Below are 13359 nucleotides of genomic sequence, written 5' to 3' on the forward strand. Positions count from 1 at the left end.
TTCATTCCAAATTGATCTTGCCTGTCGACTCCAAAGGTAAAACTACAGGCAAAACGATTCAAAGTAGATTTGTTCAACTATTATCCGTGATTTTATTCTCACAAATAACTTAAAAGGAATTTTTGCACAAATCTATTAGAATCTTCTCTTTAAAAGGGTTAACATTTAGAAATAAATGCCAGTGGGTACGTGTAATGTATTAATGCTTTGCCATCACTTTAAAAATAACATTTTATCTGCAAAATCAACCAAATTGCTAGCAAACGTATACATTCAATTTTATTTGTGTATTTTGATTTTAGCAGTTACCTGCCTATCCGGGACATTGAAGAAAAAAAAAATGACATGGCCATTGGAAACATTTAGACAACTTAATGCAGGTAAGTAACACTTCTGATCATTTTACTGCCTACAGAAACCTTCCTTTTTGTATAAAAATGTTTGTTCTAGCCAATTCTAATAGTGGAGCAATTGCCATGGAAACGAATGAAATGTTTCTGCTAATTGATTCACTTTTAGAACATTGCCTTTATTATAAGAAATAGCTTGCATCCGGGACATGGCAAACGTTCGCACTGGTTGTGCGTTTTACTGAGCATCATAAAAGTGTTTACTTACACGATTTCTTTAGTGTTAGGTGAGAATCAAAACAGATTCTGTTTACTTGGATCTTCTTTAGTTTTGCGAACATATTACAGTAAACACAGATTTTAAAGTTACACTGCAGTTTATGGAACTCTGAGGCTGTCAGTGAAGTCACCTTTGTTTCTTGTCAAACCATTTTCAAGTGGTTCAACAAAAAAACAAAAAAACACTATTTTCTGTACTGTGAGCAAACGCAGAGATTATAAATTTAACCTCACTGAATATTCTGTCAGTTTGGTGGCCTTTGCTCACAGTACAGAAAACAAGGTTTTGTGATTCGAGAATTTGAGGTGTGCTTAGGGGGCTTGAAAATAAAGTGTTTTTTTTTTGTTTTTGTTTTTTGTTGAACCACATGAAAATGGTTTGACAAGAAATGAAGGTTAAGATAGGGTTTGGCCATGTCAAGTTACCTACTATTTAAAGCCCATCACTTTGTGGCAAATACAGAGTACAAATATTTGGGTTAGAGGATAGGCCAGTGCACTTCCACATTGTGAGGTCTCCAGAAGTGGGGGTGGGCCTTGAGTGTCTGAAAATACTTTGCTTCCCCCCCAACTGCTTGAAAAACCAAGACTGGGGAAATCTCACCCAAAGCCTCCCAGCATCATAACCACCACGAGAAGCTGGATGGCTGTGCTTAGTGAGTCTCTTTGATTGTTATTGGAAAAAGGCAATAAACAGATCCTCAATGTGTGTCAATGTAATCACAAAGCCAGTGGTGTGTTCCTTAGGGGGTACTTGTTTCAGATTTTGGTGCAACACTTTGCAAAGTGATATGTTGGCAGTAAACCGGTATCTACCCTTTATATTCACAAAGGTTATATTAGCGACAACTCAGATTGTGCTGTGCCCTCTTCCCATTAGGTATCCCTGGTCAGCCTTCTCTTTCCAGTCTAATGGGCTGCATTTTAATAAAAGGGACAACAAACTTGCAAAATCCAAGCCGAAATGGAGAAAGACTCCAGTTAAAGCAGGTTTGAGCGAAATTATCAACCTGGTGAATTTGGCCTTAAATTAACAACCCAAAACCTCTACCGTTTAGTAAATAAACTCTTATATCTCCAAGATGCGCTACCCATCTTAACAATACTATACTGTAACATTGTGTTTGCTTGTAGCATGCATTGAAAAGCTTATTAATTCAGGACTGTATGTTGGGGAAATCATAACTGGGGCGGTATTAAATCATCTCTGCACCACAGTAGTAGTACAATTCATAATAAGGAAAATTATATTATATTGCTGGCATTCTTTAAGTAGGTTTAACACAAAACCAGCATTTTAACAAACAATACACTTTTTACAGATCTTGCCGTTTGTGGTGAGATTGCGTGTAGTCACGTGTGGATTGACACATTCTGTTGGGTGACAGATGTACAGATTGTGTCGATATATGTCGCTAAGCCAGCAGTCTGTAAATGCCATAGCTCATGCATGGGGAACGTTTGACCATCGAGCTGTTCATGAATAATAATTCCCACGATCCTCCACCATTCTGTGTGCATTAATTGTAACTGGCAGGGAATCGTGAGCGCATACCATCGTCAACGATACTATAACACGGGCAATGGGATTTGGAATGCCAAGCCTAAGTTATGATTTCTTAATAATAGCTTTACTTTGTGTTATGAGTGCTTAACACATAATAAACGTGTTTCACTCCTCTCTGCCACTCAACGGGCTAAAATAGACTTCCAATGCTTCATTAAATAATGATTTATGTATACAATTTGATATTAAATGGTATTTAAATGAGCTAAAAGTGCCTCATAAGGAGAGAAAAAAGAAATGGTGATCCCCACAGCTTATCTCAACTCTCCCAAAATAAAATTAAAACGGGAACAAGACGTGTAGAACGTGTTTGAGCTACACAATGATGCAATACTGTCACAATGGTAAAAAAAAAAAAAAAAAAAATTCCTTCGTATTCCATGTAAATCTATCCACATTGTGTATAAATACATTTTGTGTGTTTTTTAAAAAAATCTCTATCTACACATTTGACCCGCTACATAGATCCCTTCTATACCTCTCCCACTGATTACAACACTATACAACCAATCAGCATGTGTGTGTTTGTTTCTCAATGTAATAGGTGCTGTTTATACATATATTTTAAAATGCCACAGACATTAAGATGTTCACACATCTGAAAGGGAAGTAAGTAATGTCCAATTTTACAGAATTTATTGTCCAATTTCTCTTCTGTTTGTTGTTTGTCCGGTATGATGTTTAACAATCCAGTTCATCTCTCTTTTACACACACTGACTGCAACCACATTTTATTGGCTTCTCCACATCTTCCACAAATGACGAACCGTCACTGCATTCGAATGTATACTTCCTACGTTTTGTGCGTATTCCCGTGCAGCAGCCTTGACTTTGGCAAGTACCTCGGCAATCCACCCAGGACACCGTGCGTGTGGTTTGGCAAATGGCATATCCTCGCTGCACTTGGTGATAATCCCTGACAGGATCTCCCCGGCACTCCGACTCTAAATTACAGATAAGCAATTAGTGGAATTGTGACATGCTGAGCAAATGAAGACAGTATTTTAATTACTTTGATTTAAGAGCAAGTTACTTGTATAAATCGTCAAACATGTTAATATTTTCACAGGCTGGTATGTGCTAACGGGTAATTAAAGTATTAATAGTTTATTCAAGATAAATCCAACTCAAGTCATATCTTTTGTACAATATTGAATTAATGAGACAATGTTACCATAATGGTCTCTATATTTGTGGTAGCTGAACTGCAGTAAAACATATAGAACAGGATGTAAATGAAATTAAAATACTTGGCTTTGATCCTTAGGACATTATAAAAATGATCTGCTTGTATATTTATTTAACAGACCATACAAGAAAGCATGGGGAGTTAATTTAAGGAGCAAAATGAAACATTGTATTACCATTCGTTATTTGAATAAACAGAATAAAAAAAAAATAAAACACATTTTTTTTCTGACCTTGATCACAAACATCTCCCACGTAGCCAGTATCGCAATCACAGTACGCATCACCCACGTCGGAGATCTGGCATCGCCCGTGTTGGCACTGCAAATTCTTACACGGGTTATAAAGTTCTCCTTGCTGGGTACAGAGGGCACCTTTATAGCCATCTTTACACAAACAGCTGTAGGTCATTGCATCCAGTGGCTTACAAGTTCCGTGCACACACCTATAAAGAGCAATGGGTTTACATCCGTTACATCAAGGGATGGAATATGTTCTTTGTGTAAGATCTGACTTTACATATGGTTTTTATTTAATCTCTTGGGGCATAAAGACAAATTGTAATATGATGCATCCCCAGTGACCATGGACTTGCATTACATGTGCTGATTGTCTGCTCTCTGTGTTTGCTTTGTCAGACATCAATAGGTCATTGAATGAACTAGTTATCACAGGAAACAAGGTAAGCAATGTGTACGGAGGCTGGGGTCAGTACTGAAACTGCATGGGTGGCTTTCCACAGTGTGTGGCACAGAACTCTGCTAGACGGCTTATCTTGCAACATCATATTCAGATTTAGTTTTTGCAAATGTCTAAGCCTGATTGGGAGTTTTTGGCCCCTTTGAATAATGCATGGGACCCCCTTGTCTCTTACTGTGCTTCTACCAGCAACCCGTGATGTGCAACCTGAAAATGTGGAGGTCCTATAGCTGGTAAAAGACTGAGTACGGTTTCAGCTTTATTATGACAACTGATATAGTTTAAATAAAGCTTAGGCATTGAAGTAATATTGTGTCTATTTTTATAGGGTAGGTGAAACGTCTCGTGGATCTAAATTTAAAGCACAGGGTAACAGCAGTCATATGTATTCCTTATGCCTTTCCTATTCCTTAAACAACACAGGTGGTTAATTTACTCCTTTGTTTTGGCTCAACCATCTGAAAAAAAGCATGCTATATGTAACCTTACAGCATCAGAACATGAGGCAATGCTTCCTGGGAATTCTTTATAATACAATGTATGTTCACTTTAACATTCTAAAGACCAGAAATAAGTCAACCACAGCCTACCCAATACCACTTAAAGAGTTAACATACGACTCGTGTAAAGTGAGAATTTGCGATTCTGCCAAATCATATTTTCTGAACAGACCCAAAATCTGGCCAGGTGTCTATTTGGCTCGGCTAAATGTTAATTCAGATACCGAATGAGAAGTGCAAACCAAACAGCGTGAAAGTGGACCAATCCGTGAGCTGCTAAATATATACATAATAACTAATAGAAGGTAAAACACAGGGGGGCGAATCTATATTTATTTTTTGTCAAATATAGATTTTAAATTATTTTTTTACATTTTTTTTTTTACCGCTTCTCCCATTTTCCTTCTATTCACTTAATCTAGAAGTCAAATAAATATTTAGTGACTATCCCCTAGCCATTCATAATCTTTCTTTGGCGCCACAGGTGGAATTCATAATTATGACACCCCCCAAACAAGTTCTGTATTGTGAGCTCCAGCCCGTCCTTTAAATTAATAGCAGGATGGAATTGATATAACAATAGCAACAGCATTTTATTTCTTTAACTTACTTATTCCCTTGGCACGGGTTACTTATCTTCACATCACAGTGCGGCCCTACCCAGCCTGCATCACAGTGGCATACAGGCCCGTTCGCCGTATTTGGCTGGCATATCCCATGAAGGCAAAGGAGTTTACGACACGGCTCACAGCCCGGAACTACTCCTGGCTTCATCTGCGTTTTAGTAAAGTCTTGTAGTTCATTATTAATATAAAGGTTGCGGATGCAGCCATGGAAACTGGTCCCATTGAGGATTTGCCATAGTCTAAAAGCGGCAGAGTTGACATCGACTGGCATACCTAAAAAAAATAAATGGATATTTACATCAATTTCTGCTTGAGTTAGAGTGGGACCATTCTATGCCATGCCACTTAACTGAGCAGCCAAGAATCCCTGACACATCAGCCACAGATCTACATACTCATTAGCAAGAAAGTCAATGTGTGCTCTAAGAACCGTTAATTAGGAAGTATGTAATGTTATGCACACACATCTAGACATTTCATCTATATATATATATATATGTACACACACACACGTTACAGCTTTAATATAATGTTTGATTGAGAGATATATATATTTATGTTATTTACAACTAATTAAAATAAACTTTGTACTTGAACACAAATCCTTCATGAAGTTCTTATAATTCAAGCTGGACCAACTAAGTGCACAATAAAGAGGATATACTCTATTAAAACGTGCAATATATTAGAGCACATTAAAGTGGCTCTGTCACCACTCCCCGCACGTACTAAAAGAGCATTTCTTGAAAATAAATTCTGTGTTAGAGCATTTCATGAAGATAAAAAGTCTGTGTTGAAATTTACCTGAAATTTCACCATAGTCAAAAGGTATGACAAAGAGAGGGACAACATTTAAAATCAGGACTACTGCTGTCAAGCCCCCAGCCATGACCAGTAAGGTCTGAGGGGGAAAAGCCTTTGTCCATCCATGGTCTCATGGGATCCTCCGTAGATATCCGTGTTGTACTCTTGCGCATGTGCCAGAATACAGAACTGACGTCAGTTCATGGCAGATTAAGTGCCAGGAGCTGAAGAGAATCCCATGGAAGATGATGTGGTTGTTTGAGTGATTTCTGTTATCATTATGATTTAAAAAGGAGCCAAACAACTATGTGATAATAAATGGCTTCATATGATCACTATCCTTCAATAAGATACTTTTGTTGCATGATCAGTCATATTTTCAAAATCAATGCCCCAATTTAACAATTTCTGCTAGGGTAAGCAAACTTTTAAGCACAAATGAAGTGATTTAAAAATTCACATCTTGTGTTACCGATACTTATAGTGTGACAGCTAGGGGGTGCAGGAATGATAAATACACATTCAGTACCACTGCTGCTTGGGTGCAGTGATAATAACGGAGGACCACACTCACTCAGTTGTTGGTATATTAAAGCGAATCAAGATTATGTATAAGGAATACCGCTAAGATAATCTACACATGTATAGAATACCTCTCAAGTACTTATGCAATTATTAGTTTAAATCCCCGGCCCCACAAAATATACATTATTGAAAATGTCCTTTTTTACATTTATTTTAATGAAGGGAAAAGAAACCGTAATTATTTAGATAAGAGAGAATTTTTCTAACTACAGATCTTATAAAATCACTCTTTTCCAAGTCTGTGCAATATGCATTACACCGCACCGGATTACCCTCACTGAGAAAAACTAGACTTCTCAGTGAGAGGGGTCTATTGAATCCATTGGTTGAGGCTTGGGTGTTAATTGAAAGTGCTGTAATTTATTTATTGCATGTTTTAGTAGTGTATCATATTTATTGTGCACTCAGTTGGTCCAGCTTGAATATATCAACTGCATGAATGATTTTTGTTAATACATGTATTTACGTATCCAACAACAGATTCAAGCACAAGTTTAAAGGGATACTATAGGCATTAATAGAACTTTAGCTTAATGGTTGGTTTTGGTGTATAGATCATGCCCCAGCAGTCTCATTGCTTAATTCTCTGGCATTTAGGAGTTACATCACTTTGTCTATGCAGTCCTAGTCACACCTACCTGAATGTCACTCACAAAGCCTTTCTAAACACTTCCTGTAAAGTGAAATCTAATGATTAAACTTCCTTTGCTGCACATTATGCTTGATTTAGAATTTCTTATTGCCTGCCTTCTAGACCCTATAGGAGCATTCACTGTGTGATTAACCCCTTAAGGACCAAACTTCTGGAATAAAATGGAATCATGACATGTCACACATGTCGTGTCCTTAAGGGGTTAAAGGGACACTGTAGGCACCCAGACCACTTTAGCTAATTGAAGTGATCTGGGTGCAAACTCCCATCACCCTTAACCTTAAGCATGTAATTCTTGCAGTTTTTATAAACTGCAATAATTAGCTGCTAGGGTTAACTGGAAGACAGCCACTAGAGGGACGTCCGAGATTTAAGGCGATTTTTTTTGCCTAAACGATGCTTGATATCCTCACGTTATGTACGAGGACTTCCAGCATCATCGGAACCCTATAGGAAAGCATGAAATAATGCTTTCCAATAGGGAAATCCTATTGTGAGAGCGGCCATTGCCACGCATGCGCATTAGGTCTCCACCCACCGGCTGACGGTGGAGCGTGGGTAGAGCTGAGCCAGCACCGATGGACCCAGGTAAGTGACAGAAGGGGGTTATTAACCTTATTCTGCACCACGGATAGTGGCCTTGACAGAGGGTGAAGCTATAGTGCCGGGAAAATGTTTGTTTGTTTTACTGGCACTATAGTTTCCATTTAAAGTTCAATTTACCGAGCAGGGAATACAAATTTCAAAAGCAAGTTAAAGTCTGATTGAAAATGAAATCCCTTTTTTCATGCAGGCTGTTTGTCAGTCAGGGAGGTGTGACTACGTGTGACTCACTGTTTAACTCACAAATTATCTATACACCAAAACTGCTTCATTAAGCTAAAGTTGTTTTGATGCCTATTTAATTCCCTTAATTTTAATTAGCTGTAAATCAGTAAAATGGTGAGTCCAAAATAATTACAATATAGTTTGATGTTTTATAGAGGTCACCCTGCTTTTTTAGGGTGATGGTAGTTAATTTATTTTGAATGACTGATGGCACTAAGTCAGTATGTGTGTGAGATATATATATATATATTGCCCAGAGACTATTAACATAGTACGATGAGCTGTGCTAGTGATGTGCTTAAAGTGCTCCTTTAATGCTGTAAAATGATCCCTTCAGTTTGATTTATCCACTAATGAGTAATTTATTTTTTGCAAGTCAGATGTGGGTTTTTCACCCAGGGATTTCCTTTTTTTAACACTAGAAATTTTATGTAAACATAGAAATATATATGGATATAATTAATGCATGTACATTTATGGAGAGTATATAAATATTTATATTACTGATAGCACTGAGTCAGTATGTTCGTGTGTGTGTGTGTGTGTATATGTGTATATGTGTATATTATATATTTTGTTGTTGGACTGGGACTGAAAACTCCAATTCCCTCTCCTTAATGCGATGCATTGTGAAGCTGTGTCAGAACTATAGAATACAGTTTATATTACATGAAGTAATTCTGCCTTTGGGTGAAGGAACTAATCCATGTACTTTGTTAAGGCTGAATAATTAACGCTTTGTGATCAAAGAATAGAGTGTGTGCTAAGACTTGTGCACAAATCCTTTTCACCTGTGACAAACTAATCAAATTCCTGCTAATCTACACCCGAACAAATCAATCCGCCCTTACTTACATGTCTGATCAATTCGTTTGGGCATAGATTGACAGGAATTTGACTTGTTAGAGGTAAGGCCATCGTGCTACAATTGTGAAAGTGGTCTCTTAATTTTAAGTGCAATGTTTGGCTGCTTTGACAGAGGTTGGGAATGTATGGAATTCAGTAGTCTTTCGAGACAGAGGAACATTGTAACAAAAAGCCTGAACTGCAGTGTGATTTAACAGGCCTGTTGGTCTTGTGTGTCTTTGGGTATGAACGTGTTAGTGGATAATTGGCTTTGGGATACATGTAATGTAACATCTGTCATGCATCATTTAATTGCACTGGAGGTTTATTATAAGGAATGTTCGAAAAAGAAAAAAGCAAGCGAAAACCGGAATGATAACGTGGAAACTTTGCCTAACTACCTGTAAGATTTCAGTAAAATATACATGACGGCGTGAGGCTTGTCCAATATTTAGTGAAACGTAAAAATAATTGTATGATAAGGGATGTTGCAGAAAACAGCTGGGGCTTGAGACCAAAGGGAAACTCTGCGACCCCGCTACAGTAACAGAGAGATTGGGATATGTTGTTACTGTCTTGTGAATCCAATTTATTATTACATACATATCCCCGCCAGTCTCAGTTACATCCCCTCAGCTCTACCCATGAACAATGTGCTGCTAATGCCCTACAGGATCTCAAAGAAAGCATAGCCAGGATCACGCACACTCAGGCACTCAATGGCATCCTGTAACCCTAACTTACTATTAAAGGGGTGTGCAGAAAAGTTTTAATTCCCAGCACCCCTCTTGACAGATATCTGGGCGGCACCACCACCTCCTTACTAGCCCGAGGGAACGCTATCCTACTAATCTTTCTTAGTAACAGGAAATGGACAGATGTACAAATAACGATAAAAAGCACTAATATCCTCCTGCCCTTTCCACCAACTGTAGACATATGAGGCTACAGCGCTCGGAGCCCTTCCAGTAGTGTCTATGATGATGATCATAGTGTGCTATAGAGAATCCAATCCCTGAGTTACACCAACAGGAGCAGAATTGGTGGTTTGTGTTTCTCTCGTTACATTTTGTTCTCCTACCCCTGTCGCATGTGTTATTACTGTTTCAAAACAATTACAATAATAATTTAGAGACAAGTAGTTTTATATATTGGAAGAGATGTGTAGAGTGCAAGTCCCCCAATTTCATTAACAATAGAGATACTGATATTTAGATCAATGTACATCCACATATTATTTAAGTAGGGCTTTAGAATCTTACCTCCCACATACAGTGGGGCTTCACTGTTCAGCGTATGTTTGCCAAAGTTGTCCATTGTCATAGGTGTGCCGCCATCAATAGACAGATTAACCATCTGATCAAAGGTAACTAACTCCACCGTATGGAACTGCCCATCATTGATAGTCTCTGCACTGAAGAAGGAAAATTATCAAGTAAACAACCTCATTATGCTTCTATTCAAACAATAATGACTCTCTGGGGGATTTTAAGAATGGTCTGCTAATTCCAAATTATATACTGCATTAGAGGCATATGGTATTCGATGCCATCTGCTGATGACCTGTCTTTTCGTAATACTGCAAAACTGCCTGTTTCAGCTGCGATGGTGTCAATGCAGGAAGGATATAGGATCAGTATTGTGTTTTTTGTCACACTTTGTAAAATACATATTTTATATTATAGCATGCTATTTTAGATGCATTTCTCTTTTCCGGCTTCTTTATCTGAATTTCCCAGTTGTCCCCAGCAGATCTTGAATTAAAATAATTTGTTTAGCCATTTCACATATTTCATTGCACAACTAGGAGAGGATCCAATTTCAACAAAAGAAATGTATTCGCAGGCAATTTCACATTGTGAACAAAGAAAGATGCAGCACTACCGGTAAAGTGAATGTTCCATTATACACTGGGTGAATAAAAAAAAGAAAATCTGTAAAATTCTTATGGCAATCGCATGGTTATTTCACATTGTTATTTAACTCTGATATTTAGGATGCTTTGAATATATGTATCTCATTAGTATTTGAAAAGGTGAGCAGAGAGGAACACAATAGGAGGACCAATGCATTAACAGTGGTGGGAACCCAAAATTTGTTTTCATATTCAATCCCAATTGCTTATTCCGGGTGATAAAACAGACACAGACCGCTCACATTTGATCTATTTCCAGAAGAGCTCGGCCTCCTGCCTTCCCTGTATCCAGCTAGCTCTATATTACCACTAGAAACATTGGCGATATTCCATTGTCTAGAACTGGTGTGGGCAGGGATAGGCGGCTGGTAGATCCCAGATGTTACAGAACTGCAACTTTCAGAATGCTTTGCTATTCAAATGGTCAGCAAAGCATCAGGGCAGGTGTAGTTCTACAACATCCAGGTGTCTACCATTTTCCCATCCCTGGTTTAGAGAGATCACAGAAAATCTGCAAGGCCGGAGCTCACCTGCAACCCAGGTAGATTGTCAGGAAAAGGTGGGATTACAGGAGTGCAGAGCAGACTTTTGGCAGATCTGAGAGGGGCTGGGTGGCAGGCTCCCCGGGCTCTGAGTGCTGCTGGAGAGCTTGTCTGGGTAAATGTCCAGAAATTCTCTCCAACAATGTCTCACAACAAAAAAACATGTACTTGCCTCCGGCCGGCAGATAAACATAGATGTTTCACTCCTATGATGGACATTTATCAAGACTTGTCTTGAAAAAAAACGTCCTGTGAGTGCTCTTTTTATTTTGTATTTGTTTATATAGATTTATTTATTACGTGGAGAAGGGAGAGGACAAGATTAGATTGAGGGGACAATAAATTGAGGGTTTGTTACCTGTAAATTGCAGAGCTTGGAAAGCTGCCTGGGTCATAACTAACCCGAACGTGCCCTTGGTATAATTCCACCGCCATGTGGTCACGGTCCCCGTTATATAACAGGATGCCATTGTCTTCTGCAGTTGACACCTAGATAATGCAAAATTAGAAATAAAATCAGGCAAGAAAATATAAAACCAATATCAGTAGTGTGCACAGCAACCCATAAGGCTCATTAGACGTAGACATAACCATCCAGCAACAGATTGAATCTGTTAACAGACTGTTGCTCCTGATTGTGCCACAGGTATAGGAGACCGCACAGCCTGAACCAGGTTCGATCCACAAGGTCTGAACTGAAACCAGATTACATTTTACATGTGTAATTAAATACCATAAATTTTTATGCTTTCAGGGTATTATTTAGCAATTCGTAAAATATGTTTCATTTACAACCCAGCTGCTAAAAATTTCCAGGCCAAATCTTTCTCCTAGGACAGAAAACTAGTAATTAAATTATGTAAAATAATATTTAAAAAACATATACATGTAATTCACAGCCAGTGGAGGTGTGACTAGGGGCTGCATAAACAAAGTGAATTAAATCCTAAATGGCAGAGAATTGAGCAATGAAACTGCAGGGACATGATCTATACAGCAAAACTGCTTCATTAAGCTAAAGGTGTTTTGGTGCCTGTATTGTTCCTTTAACATTCTGACTCTGCAACCATGATCTGAAATCAGCCAACATTCGAGTCACACTGTATTCGGAGGAGGATTTTAAGCACGTTAAGATTAGTAATACTGTTGCTAGATCATACAGGTATTTTACAAATAGGTGCAATAAAGTATGACAATGTAAACTCCGAACTGACAAAAACGTATCCTCATAACTTATTCATGTACTACCCACCAGGGCAGACTGAATGGGAGTTACAGTCCTTTCCGATCTCTCTCTATACACGATAGATTAGACACATTATAACAATCTATTTTAAAACAAACCTTAATTGCTGTCATAACAAGTCTGGAAGGTGTACCTGAAGTGTGATGTTTGCTCGGGGCCAGTTTTGCAGGTCTGTGAATTGCAGGTATGTGTCTCTATCCACAAAATTCACACTCAGGAGCTTCTCGCACTTCAAGCCTCCAAACCCAGGCAGGCATTGGCAGACAGCATTGTTTCCCAGTTCCATGCAATTGGCACCGTTCTGGCAATCCATCAATTTACACGGACTCGGTAAGGAGGCAGCTTGCGGGGGCATTTCACAAAGCTGACCACTACAGAAAGCAGGAGGGGGAGATTAGTTACTTTTTGCAAGAAAAATCACTACAAAAAAAAAAAAAAAAAAACTGAATTTTGATGTCAATAAAAGCTATTCATTATTTAACTTTTTCCTTTTTTTTTTATTCCTTTTACCTGTAACCTTCTTTGCAGATACAAGAATAGCCATTGACCTCATCCACACATTGGGCGTTATTTTGACAGCGATGGTCAATGCAGTCATCGTAATTGAGGCTGCAGTTTTCTCCTGTATAGCCGGCAGCACACTCACACCTGGGAAGCAAAACAAGCACATCAGTCCTAAGCAGATTTTACTGAGTGGAATTCAAGGTGTCAAGGGCCTATTACCATTGTCAC

At 38.4% G+C, this 13359-nt stretch overlaps 1 protein-coding gene across 1 annotated transcript in view; it reads right to left on the reverse strand.

Annotated features, from left to right (window-relative positions):
• Positions 1-277: 277 nt before the first annotated feature.
• Positions 278-13359, reverse strand: part of SLIT1 (slit guidance ligand 1) — a 314126-nt gene continuing 301044 nt past the window's right edge. Inside the window, exons 31-37 of the mRNA XM_063434664.1 lie at positions 13138-13275; positions 12761-12998; positions 11740-11870; positions 10187-10338; positions 5194-5482; positions 3618-3829; positions 278-3140 (exon numbers count right to left, since the gene is read on the reverse strand). Of these exons, the coding sequence (XP_063290734.1) occupies positions 2902-3140; positions 3618-3829; positions 5194-5482; positions 10187-10338; positions 11740-11870; positions 12761-12998; positions 13138-13275 (1399 nt within the window). The 3' untranslated portion in view covers positions 278-2901. The remainder of the gene's footprint in view (positions 3141-3617; positions 3830-5193; positions 5483-10186; positions 10339-11739; positions 11871-12760; positions 12999-13137; positions 13276-13359) is intronic.

The sequence above is a fragment of the Pelobates fuscus genome, chromosome 10, assembly GCF_036172605.1.
Source record: "Pelobates fuscus isolate aPelFus1 chromosome 10, aPelFus1.pri, whole genome shotgun sequence".
In the NCBI taxonomy this organism is placed as follows: domain Eukaryota; kingdom Metazoa; phylum Chordata; class Amphibia; order Anura; family Pelobatidae; genus Pelobates; species Pelobates fuscus.